Genomic DNA, 16,279 nt, shown 5'->3' with positions numbered 1-16,279 from the left:
AAATCAAAATACTGTATAAATTCCGGGAAAGCAACAATCTTTTTTAGGATTATTTGAAATTAAATTCTACTTCAAGGAAAGACATGGCCAACCTGAAGACCAACCGCTGGATCGAGAAGCATTAACCCCAAGATTATATACCCCACATTTTACACAATAAAAACCGTAAAAAAAACACCAATTGGATATGTGAAGCTTAAACGCCTCTCTTTTTTTGTGGTGAAAATATGCATTACTCTAGGTTTTAACAGAGCCCTCAACTGCAGTAGGGCAGGTGGAGAAAGTCCACGGGCTGTTGCCTCAATATATTCGGTATCTCCTGCTGCAGCAGCTCGTGCAGCGACTGGCCACTGTGCTTGTAGACCCACTTGCCCGCTCCGCCTTCTCCGCCAACGAAATCGTATCGCTTGGGTCCACTGGTGGGGGAGCTGAGCCATATCTGCTTGTTGGGCGTCTGCCTGTTGATCACATAGGTGCCATGGCTGTGTCCCAGGTTCACAGTGAGCACTCCATCCTGCCGAAGGAAAAGCAAACACACTCAAAGGTGATGTAACATGAAGACACCAACGGAAACTCACGCTGTAGGCCACATCACTGCCCTGCAGATCGGCGGCGTTCTCGGTTAGCTCCTCGAAGTAGTCGCACAGTGCGTCCAGCGTTTCGGAGCACACACGCTCGTAGGTGGCACTGTCCAGGCTGGAGGAGGTCGTCTCCGTTTCAATTTCGTTGCTGGCAAATCGCCGGTTGGCATTCACCGATGTGCATGGGATCAATGCATTTGTGATGGCCATCGGGGAGCTGGGCAGGATTCGATGACTGGCCAGTCTTTGGGGTATTGTCAGGCATCCGAGCGAGGCCAAGGTGGCCTGATTCCGGCTCAGGCGGGCGAGAAAGCGGCAGGTAAACATGAACCTAGTACTTGTTTTGTTTATTTTCTAGATTTTCATGTCAGGCGCTGCCAACTCGATGCAAAGTGGTTTTGGTATATTTAACATTTAATTATGCTCCCAGCTTTTGTATCTATGTTCGGGTTAAATAAAATAAATAAAAAATAATGATAATAAATAAAATCAAATTTAAATGTGTAAAAGCAATTAAGTTGTTTTTGAGTCTGTTAAATGAAAAAAAATCCCAAGAGCTTCTACTCAACGTAGTGGAAACCGTGCATAGTTCGATAAGTGGGAAAATCGATAGCTGCCTATCGGGCTGCAAAAGTGTCATAACCAACGCCGACGCAGGCCGACAGAAAATGGCGTCCGCCTGAAAATTTTCATTTGTCTAAATTAATATATTTACGCCAAGTTAGCCAGCGAAAAGCAGAGCAATGGCCTTGCCGGGCAATTATAAGCAAATAGCGGTGGGTGGTGGCGGCAGCAGCAGCACTGGAAGCGGCGGCGGGAGCACCGGTGGCGGCGGCGGCAGTAGCCGGTCACGTTCCTCCGGCGGCGGAGGAGCCTCCGATAGGAACAAGGACCAGACGCCCATCTTTACGCACAGCAACTATGGCAATCCAGCGTTCACCCCGCAGAAAGTGACCAAGTCCTCCAGCAGCAAGAACCAGAACGAATCGCGCCTGCCGAAGCCCCCAAAGCCGCCGGAGAAGCCCATTCTGCCCTACATGCGGTACTCGAAGCGCGTATGGGATAGCGTCAAGGCCCAGAATCCCGAGCTGAAGCTGTGGGAGCTGGGCAAGAAGATCGGCGCCATGTGGAAGCTGCTGGGCGAGGACGAGAAGACCGAGTTCATTGATGAGTACGAGGCGGAGAAGCTGGAGTACGAAAAGTCGCTGAAGGCCTACCACCAGACGCCCGCCTACCAGGCCTACATGTCGGCCAAGAGCAAGGTGAAGACGGATGTGGATATGCACGAGACACCCTCGCGCGGTGGCGGCAGCAAGTCGCAGCACGAACGCCGCATTGACATCCAGCCGGCGGAGGATGAGGACGACCAGGATGAGGGCTATACGGCCAAGCACATGGCCTACGCCCGCTACCTGCGCAATCATCGGCTGATCAATGAGATCTTCTCAGAGGCTGTCGTCCCGGACGTAAGATCGGTGGTCACCACCACACGGATGCAGGTGCTCAAGCGTCAGGTCAGCTCGCTGACCATGCACCAAACGAAGCTCGAGGCGGAGCTGCAGCAGATGGAGGAGAAGTTTGAGGCGAAGAAGCAGCGTATGGTCGAGTCCAGCGAGGCCTTCCAGGAGGAGCTCAAGCGTCACTGCAAGCCGGCTGTAGACGAGGACACCTTCCAGAAGATGGTGCATCGTATGTATGAGGACATCAAGCGGGATCGCCAGCGATTGGATGAGCCCAGTGCGAACAATGCCGTGAACGCGGCCACGCCAGCGACGAGAAGCGGCGAAGAGTCTGCCGCCAAACCGCCAGCTCAGCCGGGGGCCACGCCTGCTGTCAGCCAGGAGTCGGGAGCTGCGGGGCCGCCCAAAGATCCATCAACAGCAGCGGCGGGAGCAGCAGCATCTCCGCCAGTTGTAAAGCCAGCCACGCCCACACCCACGCCTAGTCCAGCACCCAATCCCCCTGCTGTACCACCACCCGTGGTACATGTCCACGAAACGGCGAGCAAAACGGATCCGGAACCCATGGATATTGAGCCGCCGCCAAAGCCCTCGGTGCCACCGCCGCCCATTAAGCCCGAGAAACTGGAAATGGCCGCAGCACTGCCTCCGCAGTCCACAGTGACAGATGCCCAAAAGCCAGAGGTAGCCAAGGTGGTGACACCGCCCAGCAAGGTGCCCACACCAGGACCCGTGCGCACGCCCCCGCCCGAAGTGGTTGGATCGGGTCCGATTCCGGCTTCCGGGACAGCTTCAGCTGCGACAACGCACACGCCACCACCGGTCCAACAGCAGCAGCTGCCACTGCCGCAGCAGCAACAACAGCAGACAGCAGCTCCTCCACCCGGCATGCCGCAGATGCATCCACATCCCGGACATCCGCCTCCAGGGCATCCGCACATGCCGCCGCATATGGGGCCGCATCAGCCGCCGCCAGGCATGCCTGGCCTGCCGCCACCACCTCCTCACACAGGCTATGCCAACTATGGCGGGCCACCGCACGGTCCGCCACCCGGTCCGCCCGGTGGGCCAGCGCGTCCGTACTATCAGCCGCAATACGGAGGACACCCAACGCCGCAGCCGTACTACGCACCGTTCTCGCCGTATCAACAGTCATATGGACCACCGCCCGGCTCCCATTACATGTCGCCGCGTCCTCCGCCGCCGCAGCAGCAACAGCAGCAGCACAACGGAAATCCAGGACATCCCTATGCGCCCGAACACGGAAGTAACCCACCGCCACCACCGCAACAGCAGCAGCAGCAGCAACAACAACCGCCTCCGGGTCACCTGCACGAGTCGAGTGGAGCAGCAGGCGGCGGCGGCGCAGTAGGAGCTCCAGTCGGTGGCGTAGCAGGTCCTGCCGCTGCCGGGGCAGGCAGTGGTCTGTACCCACCGCCGGGAGCAGGAACGGGAGCACCGCAGCAGCTGCCGCCGCCGCCGCCAACAGTGGGTGCAGCTGCGGTAGATGGACCAGGAGTCGCAGCAGGCGCACCTGGAGCCCCAGGATCCGCGCCGACAGCGACCGGCAAGCATCCAGAGGCGGAGAAGAGCGAGGCGGACTAAGGACCAGGAATGTTCCGATTCTCAGAAACTAAACTATAAATAATTTGGGGGTCACATCCAACTTTAATTTTAAGTTAAAACCATTTTTTTGTGCGTGTTCTAATTTTAATATTTTATAAAACGAGTGTGGGAGGTGCATTCTGAATTTTAAACTAAAATATACGATTAAAATAAATATATGTATGTTTATATGTAAATGAAGGAAGATGTGATTTTTCAAAGGTTTTCATACATTCAGCTAAAAAGGAAAGCAGAAAAAAAATCCTTATGTATATGTATGTTTTTTTTTTTTTTTAATTTATTCCCAGCGATACAAGTTAAAAAAAACATAATTTACTGTGCTAGTCACAACAGGTAGGTTCTTAAAATGTTCATATATTTCTTAAAACTACAAAAGCTTGTAGTTCAAGTATTTTTTATTTTAACAATTTTCATATTTTTGTCTTGACATTTTATTTATTATTTTTTATACATTTAATTTTATTATTATTAATAGTAGTAGTAACTTTAGTATGTTTTACACAGAGTTTTGGTTAAAAATAAATATATATATATATAAACATATATTTAAAAAAAAAATTATTATATTTATATTTTACCAATTCAAGGGCAATGTATCAATTTCGGCCTTACTTTCTTGTTATATTTAGTATAGAAAAGAGACTGTTTATTTTTCTACCTCGAGTATTTTTTAAATCGAATCCATTAAGGTTCACCCTAAAAATAAGTCTCAAAATATCGATAGTCAGTTTAAATGTGTGTAATCGTTTTTGAAAAGCCTGTAGGTTTTTTTGTAGATTTTTTTAAATTGATTTATTGGGTATATAATATGGCTGTGTCACTTTTTAATTATATTTATTGTTATATTAATAATTTCAATAATAGTTTTCTTGTTTTTATAGACGTTTTTATATTTATTATCAATACTTAAATTGTACAAATTTTATTAAATTACTTTTTCTCTAAACCAAGTTTAACTATTTCAAAATATTTAAAATATCATAACTACTATAAATATACATATATTTTTTTTTTTATAAATTAACCTTGAATCCTATATAGAAATGTGGGTCACATAAGATGCCCAAAAAGCCTATTCATATTCACTATTAAAATCTCAATTAATAAATAATAAAATGTTTAGAAAATAATTAAAACAAAATGTAGTCAATTTTTTAAAAAGTTGAAAAGGGGTAACATCCTTAAATCTACAGAAACTTTATTTAAAAACTGTAAATTGTGAATTTCTTTTAAAGATTTATTAACCAGAAAAGCTTTTCATATTGAAGTTAATGATTTTTTGACTTAGTTATAGTAATTTCAAATGTTTTTCACCACCTCTATAACTTGACATTGTTAATTAGCAAAACAATAAATTAAAATGTAAAAAATAAGTATTAGGTTTAAGCTTGTAACTTTGAAAGATCAAAAGCAATACCGATCGAATATACAAAATAAATATTGTTTTTATATATGTACATACATATGTATCTAAGTATTTACATTCGCGTGCAGATAACGAACACACACACTCATAAACAAACGCATAGAGATTATCACACGTCAACAGAGAGCGAAATGCCGTTGGCTTTTGATTTTGTGAGCCAACTGTACCCAGCCGCCCCTCTGCCTCTCCCCCATCGATGTCATATATATATGTACATACCTGTATTGCCCTCTCTCTCTTGCTTTCGTTTCCACCAAAAAAATAAATAAAATGTGAGACTTGTTTTTGTTTTTTGGTTTTTTCTCTAGAAAAAACAGTTTATTGTTTGGGTGATTTTTGTTATTTTTTTTTTGCTGATGGTTTCCGTTCAAGTTTTTTAGCTGTCTGTTGTTTTCGGATTTGTGGATTGGTTTTTGCATTTCGTAAACTACGATAGACACATATGCATAATATGTATTAAATGTTTCGTGTGCAACTAGACACAGTTTTACATTACATTACAATATATATGCAGATATATGCGTGTTGTACAATACAATTGAATATTTTGCGTGTCAAACTACATACAGTATATATTGGGCATATTCCATGTCTGGTTTTCGGTTATTATTAATTGATGCTTTTCCATTATCGTATCGGGAAATTTGCTTACTGAGTCGTTATATTTTCTTCATTGTCTGGCTTTTTGTTTTTGTTTTGCTTTGCTTTCGTTTGTATTCTGCGTTCCGTCTAAACGTATAAAAAATGCATGTAATTCTAAAACTTATTGTTTAATCAACTAGCCGTCCGTCCATCCGTCTTTGCTATTTAATATGTACATCCCCGCCTTCGTATCCCGGTTTCGAGTCCGATTGACGCTCGTCCACTTTCAGTTATTGAACGTTATCCTTGCCTTCTCGAGGATATCTCATTTTCGAAAGGCATTTCTGGCTTTCAGACTCGGAACCGAACACGAAATCGGTGATAAACGGTTTTTGTTTGTGGCTCGCAGTAAAGGACAAAAAGAAACGGAAGAGTATTAATATCTAGTGTTTTCTATATATAATATATATATATATATTTAGTTTTATATGTATTTATAGTGTAATATGTAAAAGTAAGTGTACTCAATTCGGTCTTCGGTGTTATGTTGGATATCATTTTCATTTGCTTTTATAGGTGCCAGTGCCTTTGGGCTCTCCGCCACCGTCCTGTAGCCTTTCTCCGAATCCTGGGAGATACCATTGAGCAGTCCGGCCACCGTCTGTCCGCCTTACCACGCCCAAACAGCGTTTGAATGGTCATGATTGCCAGCACCACGAATCCCGGCAGCCAGATGGTCGACTTCCCCCTGAGAAATGGCCAGGGTTGGCAGGCGCCTCCAGATCCATGAAGCACTGACTTTCACGGCCCGCCATCCGGACAATTGTTGGAGTAGTTGGTGGCAGATGTTGCAGACGGACAGGCGATGACGGCCGCCCGTGTATCCCCGCAACAATGTGGACGCAGATGGGTTGCACGGCATGCAGACGGCGACGAAGCAGCTTTCAGCACAAGCGGAAAAAAAACTTACAAACTAATGTATAATAATAATAATAAGATTTTAAAGTTATATTTAAGCATTATAATTAAGTTTTTTTTGTTTTTTTTTTTCTGTTTATATGTGGTTGTTGTCAAAGTTTGTAGATTTTCCCATTCGTAAAATTAACAAAAAGCGACAAATGTGTTGGGTTTGTGTGAGTGTTTTGTGTAAGTATTTAAGATTACGAATGGTGAATTGATCTCGTCAAACTTTGCCGATTTTCCCATTCGCAATATTAACACTAAGCGACAGGTGTATGTTGTGGTTGTGTAAATGGTTATGTTAGTATGTAAGATTACGAATGGTGAATTGATCGGCGTGTGTTTCACAGCAAAGATTGCTGCTGATGATGATGATACTGCTTAAGCACGCTCGCCACGGATGCGGCGCGCCAGCTGAATGTCCTTCGGCATAATGGTGACGCGCTTGGCGTGAATAGCGCACAAATTTGTATCCTCAAAAAGGCCCACCAGATAGGCCTCGGATGCCTCCTGCAATACATCAACGAACGGAAAAAGTCAATACATATTCGATTCGATTTAAGAGTCAAATCTCACCTGAAGGGCTCCGATAGCGGCCGACTGGAAACGCAAATCGGTTTTGAAGTCCTGTGCGATTTCACGCACCAGGCGCTGGAAGGGAAGCTTGCGGATGAGCAACTCGGTCGACTTTTGATAGCGACGGATTTCACGCAGAGCGACAGTTCCAGGGCGATAGCGATGCGGCTTCTTTACGCCGCCAGTTGATGGGGCGGACTTACGCGCGGCCTTTGTAGCCAGCTGCTTGCGAGGAGCCTTTCCTCCAGTAGATTTACGAGCGGTCTGCTTGGTACGGGCCATTTTTCTTTATTTATTGAAAACTGCAAGAATTCACAGGGAAGATAATCGATATTATATTACCATATAAAAACAACAGAATTTATAGTCGAAGCTATCACCAACTTTTTAAACAATAACTTTGTCTTATAAAAATAATCTTAAACCAAAAAAGCACTGTTTAACCCACGCGAGAGCGCCAGGATACTGACAAGGACATTATAGTTTCTGAATGTAGCCGGGGAGCCAAAGTAAGAGCCGATGCACAGCGCCGAAGCGCTGGCGGCCTACTGACGTCTATCCAAGATCCGTTGCCAGAATGAAGACTAGGATGACGGCGTAGAGGGTTGGAATGTAAATATTAAATATTATACAAATCGTGACAGCTGCCTGCCAAACACTTCCATATTTTTTGCTTTTCTTTTTTCTGGGAACACACAGAGACGGGGAGCCACTTGAGAAACTTCTGCTCGAGTGGATGTGGGAAGGAGGCGAGCAGAGCAAAGCCAGACCAAGTCGTGCCTCGCTTGCCACGGACCAGCGGCAGTTCCACGGTGGATGGAGTGGCCACTTCAAAATTTTTTTTCCTTATTGTTATTTTCTTTTCTCAGCACAACGTGAGTCGCGCTTTTTGTTCCCTCTCCTATTCTTTTTATTTGGCCTTTTATGCGGAATTAATCAAGTTGAAGTAATGAGTTGTAGTTTTATTTTTTATGTGTGCAACGAGAAGGAAAAGAAAAGAAAAGAAATAAATGTGCACAGGCAAGAGATTTGCTTTTCTATTAATTCGATATTCGTTCAACGCTTTTTATGCCAATTCCTGCTAATTAGTTACTACCAATCTGCATCTGAGCTACTTTCCAGTTGTTTCTTTAGCTGCCCCTCTCCCCTCTCACGAAGCGCGAAAAAAGAAAGAGTAAACATAAACAAAATGAAAAGAAAAAACAAGCAGAAGCCAAAACTTGGCGCGCATTAAAAGGCGGCAAGTTAAAGCGGGACAGCAACACAGCACACTCGCGTTAGAAAAGGAGAAAAAGAGAGGAGCGACTAATTGCGTCTTTGCCACAGTACGAATCTGTGGATGTACAAATGTATGTGAATGTGTTTGTATTTAGACTACACATCCTCGGAAAATGTCAAAAGGAAAAATTATGCAACATGAAGTGAGGAAAGGGACTGTCACGAAGGATAGAGGGAGAAAGAGAAACAAGAATTCAGCCGAAGCATCCAGAATTTGTAGAAACTGCGCATGACAGACACAGACACACACGCATACGCTCATACATATGCACATTTGCATTCCCCTTACACACACACAGGGAAACTGCAAGCCAATAAATCACAATTTTACAATTGCCAGCCACCAAAATTAATGTTTTCATGCTTTTTGGAAGCCAACTCTGGCATAAGTTCGCGTTTGCGCCAATAAACCAAATTGCAATTGGAAATAAATTTATTTGTTGCTGCGGTCGCTTTCTGCGTGGCGGCCATTTTGGAAAATAGCAGCACACCACTACACGCACACCCAAAACGGTGTTCCCCTTCTCCACTATTCTTCGATGCATTTGTCGTGCGAATAAAAAAAAAAACGAAGACACCTCTCAAATCTTCGCGCATTTGTGTGTATCCAGTGGATGTAGATGTGTATGTTTGTAAGAGCGGTGAAAAATCGGGGCTCCGCCGGGCCGTCCAGCGGAGCCCCCAAACCAAAACAATACTTCAGACAAGAAAAAAAGAATACGGAGCGCAATTGCATTTTACTTTACACACACGCACGGAATATCAAGCAAATAAGCGTACAAATAGCAGGGTAGCTGCCTTCAGCACTCACCAATAAATGGAAAACACAATTATTATTCTTTAGAATTCTTTCTCACAAAGACGACCACACGAACGAAATTTTCGATTCACAATAAAATTAGTGTGATAGTACAGTGAATTTTTTGCCCACTCGAAATCGCGATATTCTCATTTGATATTTTGTGATATTTTTCCCTTGGTCACTCTGAATTTCAATTCAGGGAGCTCTACGATGCTATCGATGTTTAACATTTCTTCAAAACATCAATTTTTTTTTTTTAACTATCGAAGTTTTGAAAATATATTTTGCAGCTGTTAAATGGGAACAAGGCGTTAAGTAATTGTGCCAAAAATTATTTTATTTCTCTCTTAAAAGAATACGATTTTTAGTTTCAATTAATTTTAATGCGTTTTTAGATTAATATAATTTAGTAAAAGCCAATTAATGTGTGTTTTTTGTTCGTTACAATCATAAACTAAACTTATATGGCGTTCAAATTATAATAAATTTTTGAGCCTTTTAATAATTTTTAATAATAAATATGACAGACGACTTGTTGGCATAAAATAAAGAAATAAACTACTAAAATGATTTATAAATATAATGTAATAAAAGCAATACTATCGATGTTTCGCCCGCAAAACATAAAAAAATCTGGAGTTGAAAACATCGATTTTTTGTCAGCTCTATTTAGCGCAAATGAGCATTAGAGATGGAACTTACAAATTTCCTTAATGTTCGATTATTTTCAGTGTTTTTGTCAAAATACTAAAAAAAAAAAAAAATTTGGAGTGATTATATATTTTGAATCCTGTCATATTTATGTATAAACAATTTGGACCATACCCCCGAATATGTATAAATATATATCAGAAAAATGTATCCAAGCCATTTAACCAATATTTTCAGCTACCTCGGAATATCTATAGTCTTGTGATATTTTTATAGTTGGCGGCGGTCACACTGCGTTGAACATTTCTCCGTTTTTGTTTACGTTTGCACCGCGAAAAGTCGTAAGTCGTGCAACCTGCACTCGAAATCGTTCTGTGACAGCGGCGCGTTCAGCCGGCAAGCGCTTTTCACACCCGTTCGGTTCGCAAATAGGCAAATTGGCAAATATTCGTTGGCCGCCCGGTCGCAGCAACGGCACTTGGTCATTATCGGCAGCCGTTTTGATCACCTGGCGCCCCGTCCCGCTCGCACCTGCACCCGCCATTGGGCCGGAGAAGAGTCGCGGCAGAGCAGCAGCGGCATTTGAACCGAATATTCTTTGAGCGCCCCGCTGCCTCTTTTGTTCTTGCTCTCGTTCGGTCTCTTCTTCTTTTTGGCCACTAGACACGTCAACAGAATCGGATAGCCGCAGCGGCAAAGACTTGGGGAAAGGAGTGAGGCGAGGCTTGAAGAGAAGCGCACACGAAGAGGCGAAGACAGAGATCAAGAGAGGATATCCAGCGAACGAGAGAGAGATGCGCGTGAGCAACATCCGCAGCGGGCGGATCTGCCGGATGGCCTTGTGCCTGCTGGTCCTGCTACCGCTGCTCTACCTGTTGGCCAACTGGAGTGACCATCACAAGCGCGTCCAGGAGGCGTACCACTCGCGCTTCGGTGGCCCCAAGTTTGCCCACCGCCGGATGGAGGGGCGTCCGCGGGAGGTGCCCAAGCTGATAGATGGTGAGTAGATTACTCTGGGGACCCACAGATCACTCACAACGTGTCTTAAATTTAAGATTAAGTTCGGTTTAACCCTCGCCTGCCACTTTCCTACGAAAATGTATGGAAATGTAGTGCCTCAAGGCACTATTCTAGCTCGAACAGCCAACTAATTACTCATTTATAGTTTGGTAACAAAAACAAAAAACCTGCTTAAAAAGCGCACATTTCCCACCCGCGAACACTGACCCCCGAATTCGCCAATTCCACAAAATGTAAACAACACTCCAAAGCGGTTTTATTTAGATTTAGATTTTATATAGATGCAGGGTATTATAATCCTAGTCAGGAGGCTGCAACGCAGTGAGGGAGTCATTTCCGACACCATAAATCATTTTCTTGACGGGCAAGTCTATCTAGTCATGGGAGAAAAAAATGTTTTTAATTTTATTTTAGTTTTTCAAAAATTTATAAGGGGTTACATCGTTAAAATGATAAAAAAAATTGGCAACATTTTAAATTTTAAGTTTTTAAATAATTAAGCAGATTTGTTAACATTTTAAAAAGTAACAACACCACTTTCTGAATTGAAATTAATGTTTTTTTTTACTTAGCTGTAATTTTTTTAATTTTAATTTTTCTTAAAAATTAGTATAATTTTTGTTTAATTTGATCGATTTTGTTAAAATTGGCTAAAATTGGATTGTTGGTAAAAATGGGCAAACATTTTAGTTTCTTACGATTTTTAGTATGCAGATTTCTTAACCTTGGGAAAACTAGCACAAAAAAGTTTTCCAAATTTAATCTAAAGCTTTTTTTACTTAGTTATGGTTTTTTTTTTTTTTAATCTTTGATATATTCAAAAAGTTATATAAAAAATATATAGATAATTATAGATTAAAATAAGCAAATATTTTAAGTCTCCTTGAAGGCATAGGATGCCTTAAAAGCTAGTTAATAATAATAAAATATTAAGAAAACATTTTTTTTGTTATAAATAATTGACAAGAATTTGATTTATTAGTCTTAAAAAAATTTAGTTTTCAAGCTGCAAGGGTATACAAACTTCGGCTTGTTGAAGAAACTTCCCTTCTGGTTTTTAATGCTGTAACTATATAAAGCCACGTCAAAGGTATTTTTATTATTTTTCTTGTCATAGCTATATTATAACATTTAAAAAAATAATTACCGTGAAACGAGAGCTACGCAAAACTAATTTCGCGTGTTACATTTATTAGTTTCGCTTGAAATCCATAAATATTATAAAAAAGGATAGTTAATAATATTAACATATTTAATAGCAAGATATTTTTTTTTTTATATTTTTATTTTCAAAATTTGTAATAAATTAACTTCTTAACTTAATTACCCATAAGACAGTGTGGTTCAGTTAATTCCTAAATTACAATACCTCCTGCAAGGGTATACAAAATGTAAAAAAGGCTAGCTCAATATTTAAACAATTGCTGCAGGTTTGCACTCACATTCACATTCAATATTCCCATTTGCAGGTCTTGGCAACTTTGAGCCCAAAGACCTCCAGCCACGCACCGGCCCCGGGGAGAATGGCGAGGCCCACAATCTGTCGCCGGAGAAGAAGCATGTGGCCGATGCCTCCGAGATGGAGTACGGCATGAACATTGCCTGCTCCGACGAGATCTCAATGCATCGCTCGGTGCGGGACACGCGGCTGGAAGAGTGCCGCCACTGGGATTATCCTTTCGATTTGCCGCGCACCAGCGTGATCATTGTCTTCCACAACGAAGGCTTCTCTGTGCTCATGCGCACGGTTCACTCGGTGATCGATCGCTCGCCCTCGCACATGCTGCACGAGATCATACTCGTGGATGACTTCTCCGATAAGGAGAACCTGAGCACCAAGCTGGATGAGTATGTGAAGAAGTTCAAGGGCCTGGTCAAGGTCATTAGGAATAAGGAGCGCGAAGGCCTCATACGGACGCGTTCCAGGGGAGCCATGGAGGCAACAGGTGTGTATTTTAAGAGGAAATCTATTACCATATCAAATTATTATAATCATAGAGTCTAAGAACGTGCCATAATAAGCTAATATTTGTGGCATCTTAAAGATACTTTTAAAGACAGCAAAAAAAAAATATCCAAAAGATAAAATCCCACGTTTGATAAACTCTTTGACTCACCACCCACAAGCTCATTATGAAATGATTTAAAACCCAAACGTGATAAGTCAATCATTAAAGTTCCATCAGCTTTGACTCCACATTTAACCCTTTAGTGCCACAATCCACAATAATGGAAGTAATTAAATGAAACATTTGTGCCTTTTAAACTCAAATATGCTGTTAAAAAGAACATAGAAGCTTTCGTTTACCTGTAATGTTAGAAAAAACTCATGCCTATTACATATCTGCATATCTGTAACTTTATTTTAGTACTAAATTAACTTACTTTTCACTAAAAAAAAAGTTGGTTTAGTTTTATATTTTAACTTTGATAATCAAAAACGTTCGTTTACGATATTGCGGGTTTTAAGCGGACAAAACGTCCGATTCAGGCTCATAAACGATAATAATGTTAATCATGTCATGGGTTTTGTGGCAGAAAATGCTATAATTTTCGGAATCCGAATAAGATTTCGATTGCGATCCCCTTACGACAACATTATCGGGTTTAATCCTGAGATTTCGCTATACTCGTCTGCCATTTGTCCGTTTGCGCGTCCGTTTTTGAGCATTTAGCGAAACTAATGCGGAAAGTCCGATTCTTTGTCCGTATTTAATATTTTTAGTGGACATTTTTGGGATCCATCCTAACTAAGTATAACTAAGAAGTACCGTTAAAAGCTTTTGAGAGCTTTCAACGCTTCTGTACACAATTAGGCATCCATTCTTAACTGCTAAAAAATAGTTAAACATATAGAGAGCACTTATTATTATTGGAATTGTGAATCATTTAAGTGCCTCAAGTGGAACTGTGACTTTCATTGCTCTCCACTTCTTATAATTTTTATTATCGCATTCGAAACTCTTTGTAAAATCCTATATTCTGCTTGCAGGTGAGGTGATCGTGTTCCTGGACGCCCACTGCGAGGTGAACATCAACTGGCTGCCACCGCTGCTGGCGCCCATTTACCGGGATCGCACTGTTATGACCGTGCCCATTATCGATGGCATCGATCACAAAAACTTCGAGTACAGGCCTGTCTACGGGACGGATAATCATTTCCGCGGCATCTTCGAGTGGGGCATGCTGTACAAGGAGAACGAGGTGCCACGACGAGAGCAGCGTCGCCGTCCCCACAACTCGGAGCCCTATCGCAGTCCCACACATGCCGGCGGCTTGTTTGCCATCAATCGGGAATACTTCTTGGAGCTGGGCGCCTATGATCCTGGCCTGCTGGTCTGGGGCGGTGAGAATTTCGAGCTGAGCTTCAAGATCTGGCAGTGCGGCGGCAGCATCGAGTGGGTGCCCTGCTCCCGAGTGGGCCATGTTTATCGCGGCTTTATGCCCTATAATTTCGGCAAGCTGGCCAGCAAGAAGAAGGGTCCGCTGATCACGATCAACTACAAGCGCGTCATCGAGACCTGGTTCGACGACACGCACAAAGAGTACTTTTATACGCGCGAGCCGCTGGCCCGCTACCTGGACATGGGCGACATCAGCGAGCAGCTGGCCCTGAAGAAGCGCCTGAACTGCAAGAGCTTCCAGTGGTTCATGGATCACATTGCCTACGATGTATATGACAAGTTCCCGGGTCTGCCGGCCAATCTGCATTGGGGCGAGCTGCGCTCGGTGGCCTCCGAGGGTTGCCTGGACTCCATGGGCCACCAGCCGCCGGCCATTATGGGTCTCACCTACTGCCATGGCGGCGGCAACAATCAACTGGTCAGGCTCAATGCCGCTGGACAGCTGGGCGTGGGCGAGCGCTGTGTGGAGGCCGATCGTCAGGGCATCAAGTTGGCTGTCTGCCGACTGGGCACTGTCGACGGTCCTTGGCAGTACAACGAGCATACGAAGCATCTCATGCATCGTGTCCACAAGAAGTGTATGGCTCTGCATCCGGCCACCCAGCAACTGGCCCTGGGTCATTGCGATGTCAATGATAGCTACCAGCAGTGGTGGTTCAAGGAGATACGCCCGCGCTGGTAAGTCCAGCAAAAAGGTCGGAAAGGCGGAGGAGGAAGAGGAGATGGAGCCGTAAGATGAGGAGCAGCAGGAGGATCTAAGGAGATGGATCACAAGGGTTTCAGCCGGGGCAAGGGGCGATATTTTAGACAAAAGCAATTTAGTGAAAATGAGAAAAGGAATTGTTATTGGATTTGTAACGCAAACAAGTATAAAAACAAAACAAAAAAACTAAAAAATCACAAGAAACCGTACAGATGTAAGCATTTTTGTAACGCACTGTACACAGGCACTGCGGCGGACACATGGAAATCCCTTAGCTAGAGTTAGGGTTCGAGTCACAGGGCATAAAATGCCAAGGAAAAAAAATCGGCAAATGATATTATTAAAGCTTAGTAGAAATAATAACAATAAGATGAGTAACGCCCATACGTAGATCAAGCACGAAAAATTCAAGTCACATTGCGTTACTCATCTTGTTATTATAAGGTCTTTGGTAGGAGTTTCGATGTTGTACAATAAATTTGCAAAGACTTAAAATCTTAAATAATATGAACAAATTGAAAATGCGATCAAAATTATTATATATCTTGATAAAACCTCAATACATCACATTCCCAGATATATTGCTAAATATTTCAATCGAAGAATCATAGAAGAATCTCATATACCCAAAGTGTTCAGTTAATCAAAATGAAGAAAGACTGGAGTCCAGGCTCTGAGGGGATTTCCATGCCGCCCGCCCTTGTTATGTTCGTGCGATTGAGTGAGACAGTGCGATAGTTATAGAATGAACGCGAATGAGAGGGAGACAGAGTCAATCGTCTGCGAATCCGAGTGCAATAGATGATGATGATATTAAGAACGTGTTTTGCTTTATGATTGCCAACACAAAATCAATGTACTAACCTAGCCTGTATTCCTGTAAACCCAAAACTAACCTTAGCTAAGTTTCAATGCTGCCACATTCCAATCCAATTGGATCCGGGCGAGTCTCTGAAGCGGAGCGGAGCTCTACGGGTCTTGCATTGGATCCAAATTTTAATTTTTTGTTCTTTTGTTTTAATCTTCTAAATTTCCGTAACGTTCTCTGTTTACCAGGTAATACATAAACTAAGTATCGTTGCTAGTGCGCTGCGGGAGTTGGAGTTTTGAAAACAATATTTTTTACATTCAAATGTAACTCTAGAGTTATCGATAAGTCTGAATAATAGCATAGAAATAAATACGTTTTCTAAACACTTTATCTTGTAAA

The 16,279-nt window shown here is 42.9% G+C and overlaps 4 protein-coding genes across 4 annotated transcripts; 2 read left to right on the top strand and 2 right to left on the bottom strand.

Moving 5' to 3' along the window:
• Window positions 1–181: 181 nt before the first annotated feature.
• On the bottom strand, window positions 182–966 carry fh (frataxin). The gene is made up of 2 exons (XM_017179105.3): window positions 579–966; window positions 182–514 (listed from the first exon to the last, which is right to left on the bottom strand). Exons 1-2 carry the CDS (start codon window positions 906–908, stop codon window positions 257–259), a joined length of 588 nt encoding a protein of 195 aa, XP_017034594.1. The 5' UTR covers window positions 909–966; the 3' UTR covers window positions 182–256.
• A 250-nt stretch (window positions 967–1,216) lies between these two features.
• Window positions 1,217–3,823, top strand: Bap111 (Brahma associated protein 111kD). Its single transcript, XM_017179244.2, has one exon. The coding sequence runs from the start codon at window positions 1,325–1,327 to the stop codon at window positions 3,644–3,646; it is 2,322 nt and encodes a 773-aa protein (XP_017034733.1). The 5' UTR covers window positions 1,217–1,324; the 3' UTR covers window positions 3,647–3,823.
• Window positions 3,824–6,119: 2,296 nt separating this feature from the next.
• His3.3B (Histone H3.3B) lies at window positions 6,120–9,457 on the bottom strand. The gene is made up of 3 exons (XM_017179245.3): window positions 9,301–9,457; window positions 7,212–7,513; window positions 6,120–7,145 (listed from the first exon to the last, which is right to left on the bottom strand). Exons 2-3 carry the CDS (start codon window positions 7,491–7,493, stop codon window positions 7,017–7,019), a joined length of 411 nt encoding a protein of 136 aa, XP_017034734.1. The 5' UTR covers window positions 7,494–7,513; window positions 9,301–9,457; the 3' UTR covers window positions 6,120–7,016.
• A 748-nt stretch (window positions 9,458–10,205) lies between these two features.
• On the top strand, window positions 10,206–16,279 carry Pgant7 (N-acetylgalactosaminyltransferase 7). Its single transcript, XM_017179392.3, has 3 exons — window positions 10,206–10,941; window positions 12,432–12,908; window positions 13,955–16,279. Exons 1-3 carry the CDS (start codon window positions 10,737–10,739, stop codon window positions 15,046–15,048), a joined length of 1,776 nt encoding a protein of 591 aa, XP_017034881.1. The 5' UTR covers window positions 10,206–10,736; the 3' UTR covers window positions 15,049–16,279.

Source organism: Drosophila kikkawai, chromosome X (genome assembly GCF_030179895.1).
Source record: "Drosophila kikkawai strain 14028-0561.14 chromosome X, DkikHiC1v2, whole genome shotgun sequence".
Classification (NCBI taxonomy): domain Eukaryota; kingdom Metazoa; phylum Arthropoda; class Insecta; order Diptera; family Drosophilidae; genus Drosophila; species Drosophila kikkawai.
The sequence above is the reverse complement of the archived record's forward strand: the minus strand, read 5'-3'. Positions and strand labels throughout refer to the sequence as shown.

Excerpts from the sequence above, each read along its gene's own strand:
- fh (XM_017179105.3), bottom strand. The coding sequence starts at position 908 with ATGTTTACCTGCCGCTTTCTCGCCCGCCTGAGCCGGAATCAGGCCACC. Across the intron at positions 515-578 it reads GCAGTGATGTGGCCTACAGC|GATGGAGTGCTCACTGTGAA; the intron begins GTGAGTTTCCGT and ends TTCCTTCGGCAG.
- Bap111 (XM_017179244.2), top strand. The coding sequence starts at position 1,325 with ATGGCCTTGCCGGGCAATTATAAGCAAATAGCGGTGGGTGGTGGCGGC.
- His3.3B (XM_017179245.3), bottom strand. The coding sequence starts at position 7,493 with ATGGCCCGTACCAAGCAGACCGCTCGTAAATCTACTGGAGGAAAGGCT. Across the intron at positions 7,146-7,211 it reads CCGCTATCGGAGCCCTTCAG|GAGGCATCCGAGGCCTATCT; the intron begins GTGAGATTTGAC and ends GATGTATTGCAG.
- Pgant7 (XM_017179392.3), top strand. The coding sequence starts at position 10,737 with ATGCGCGTGAGCAACATCCGCAGCGGGCGGATCTGCCGGATGGCCTTG. Across the intron at positions 10,942-12,431 it reads GGTGCCCAAGCTGATAGATG|GTCTTGGCAACTTTGAGCCC; the intron begins GTGAGTAGATTA and ends TCCCATTTGCAG. Across the intron at positions 12,909-13,954 it reads GGGAGCCATGGAGGCAACAG|GTGAGGTGATCGTGTTCCTG; the intron begins GTGTGTATTTTA and ends TTCTGCTTGCAG.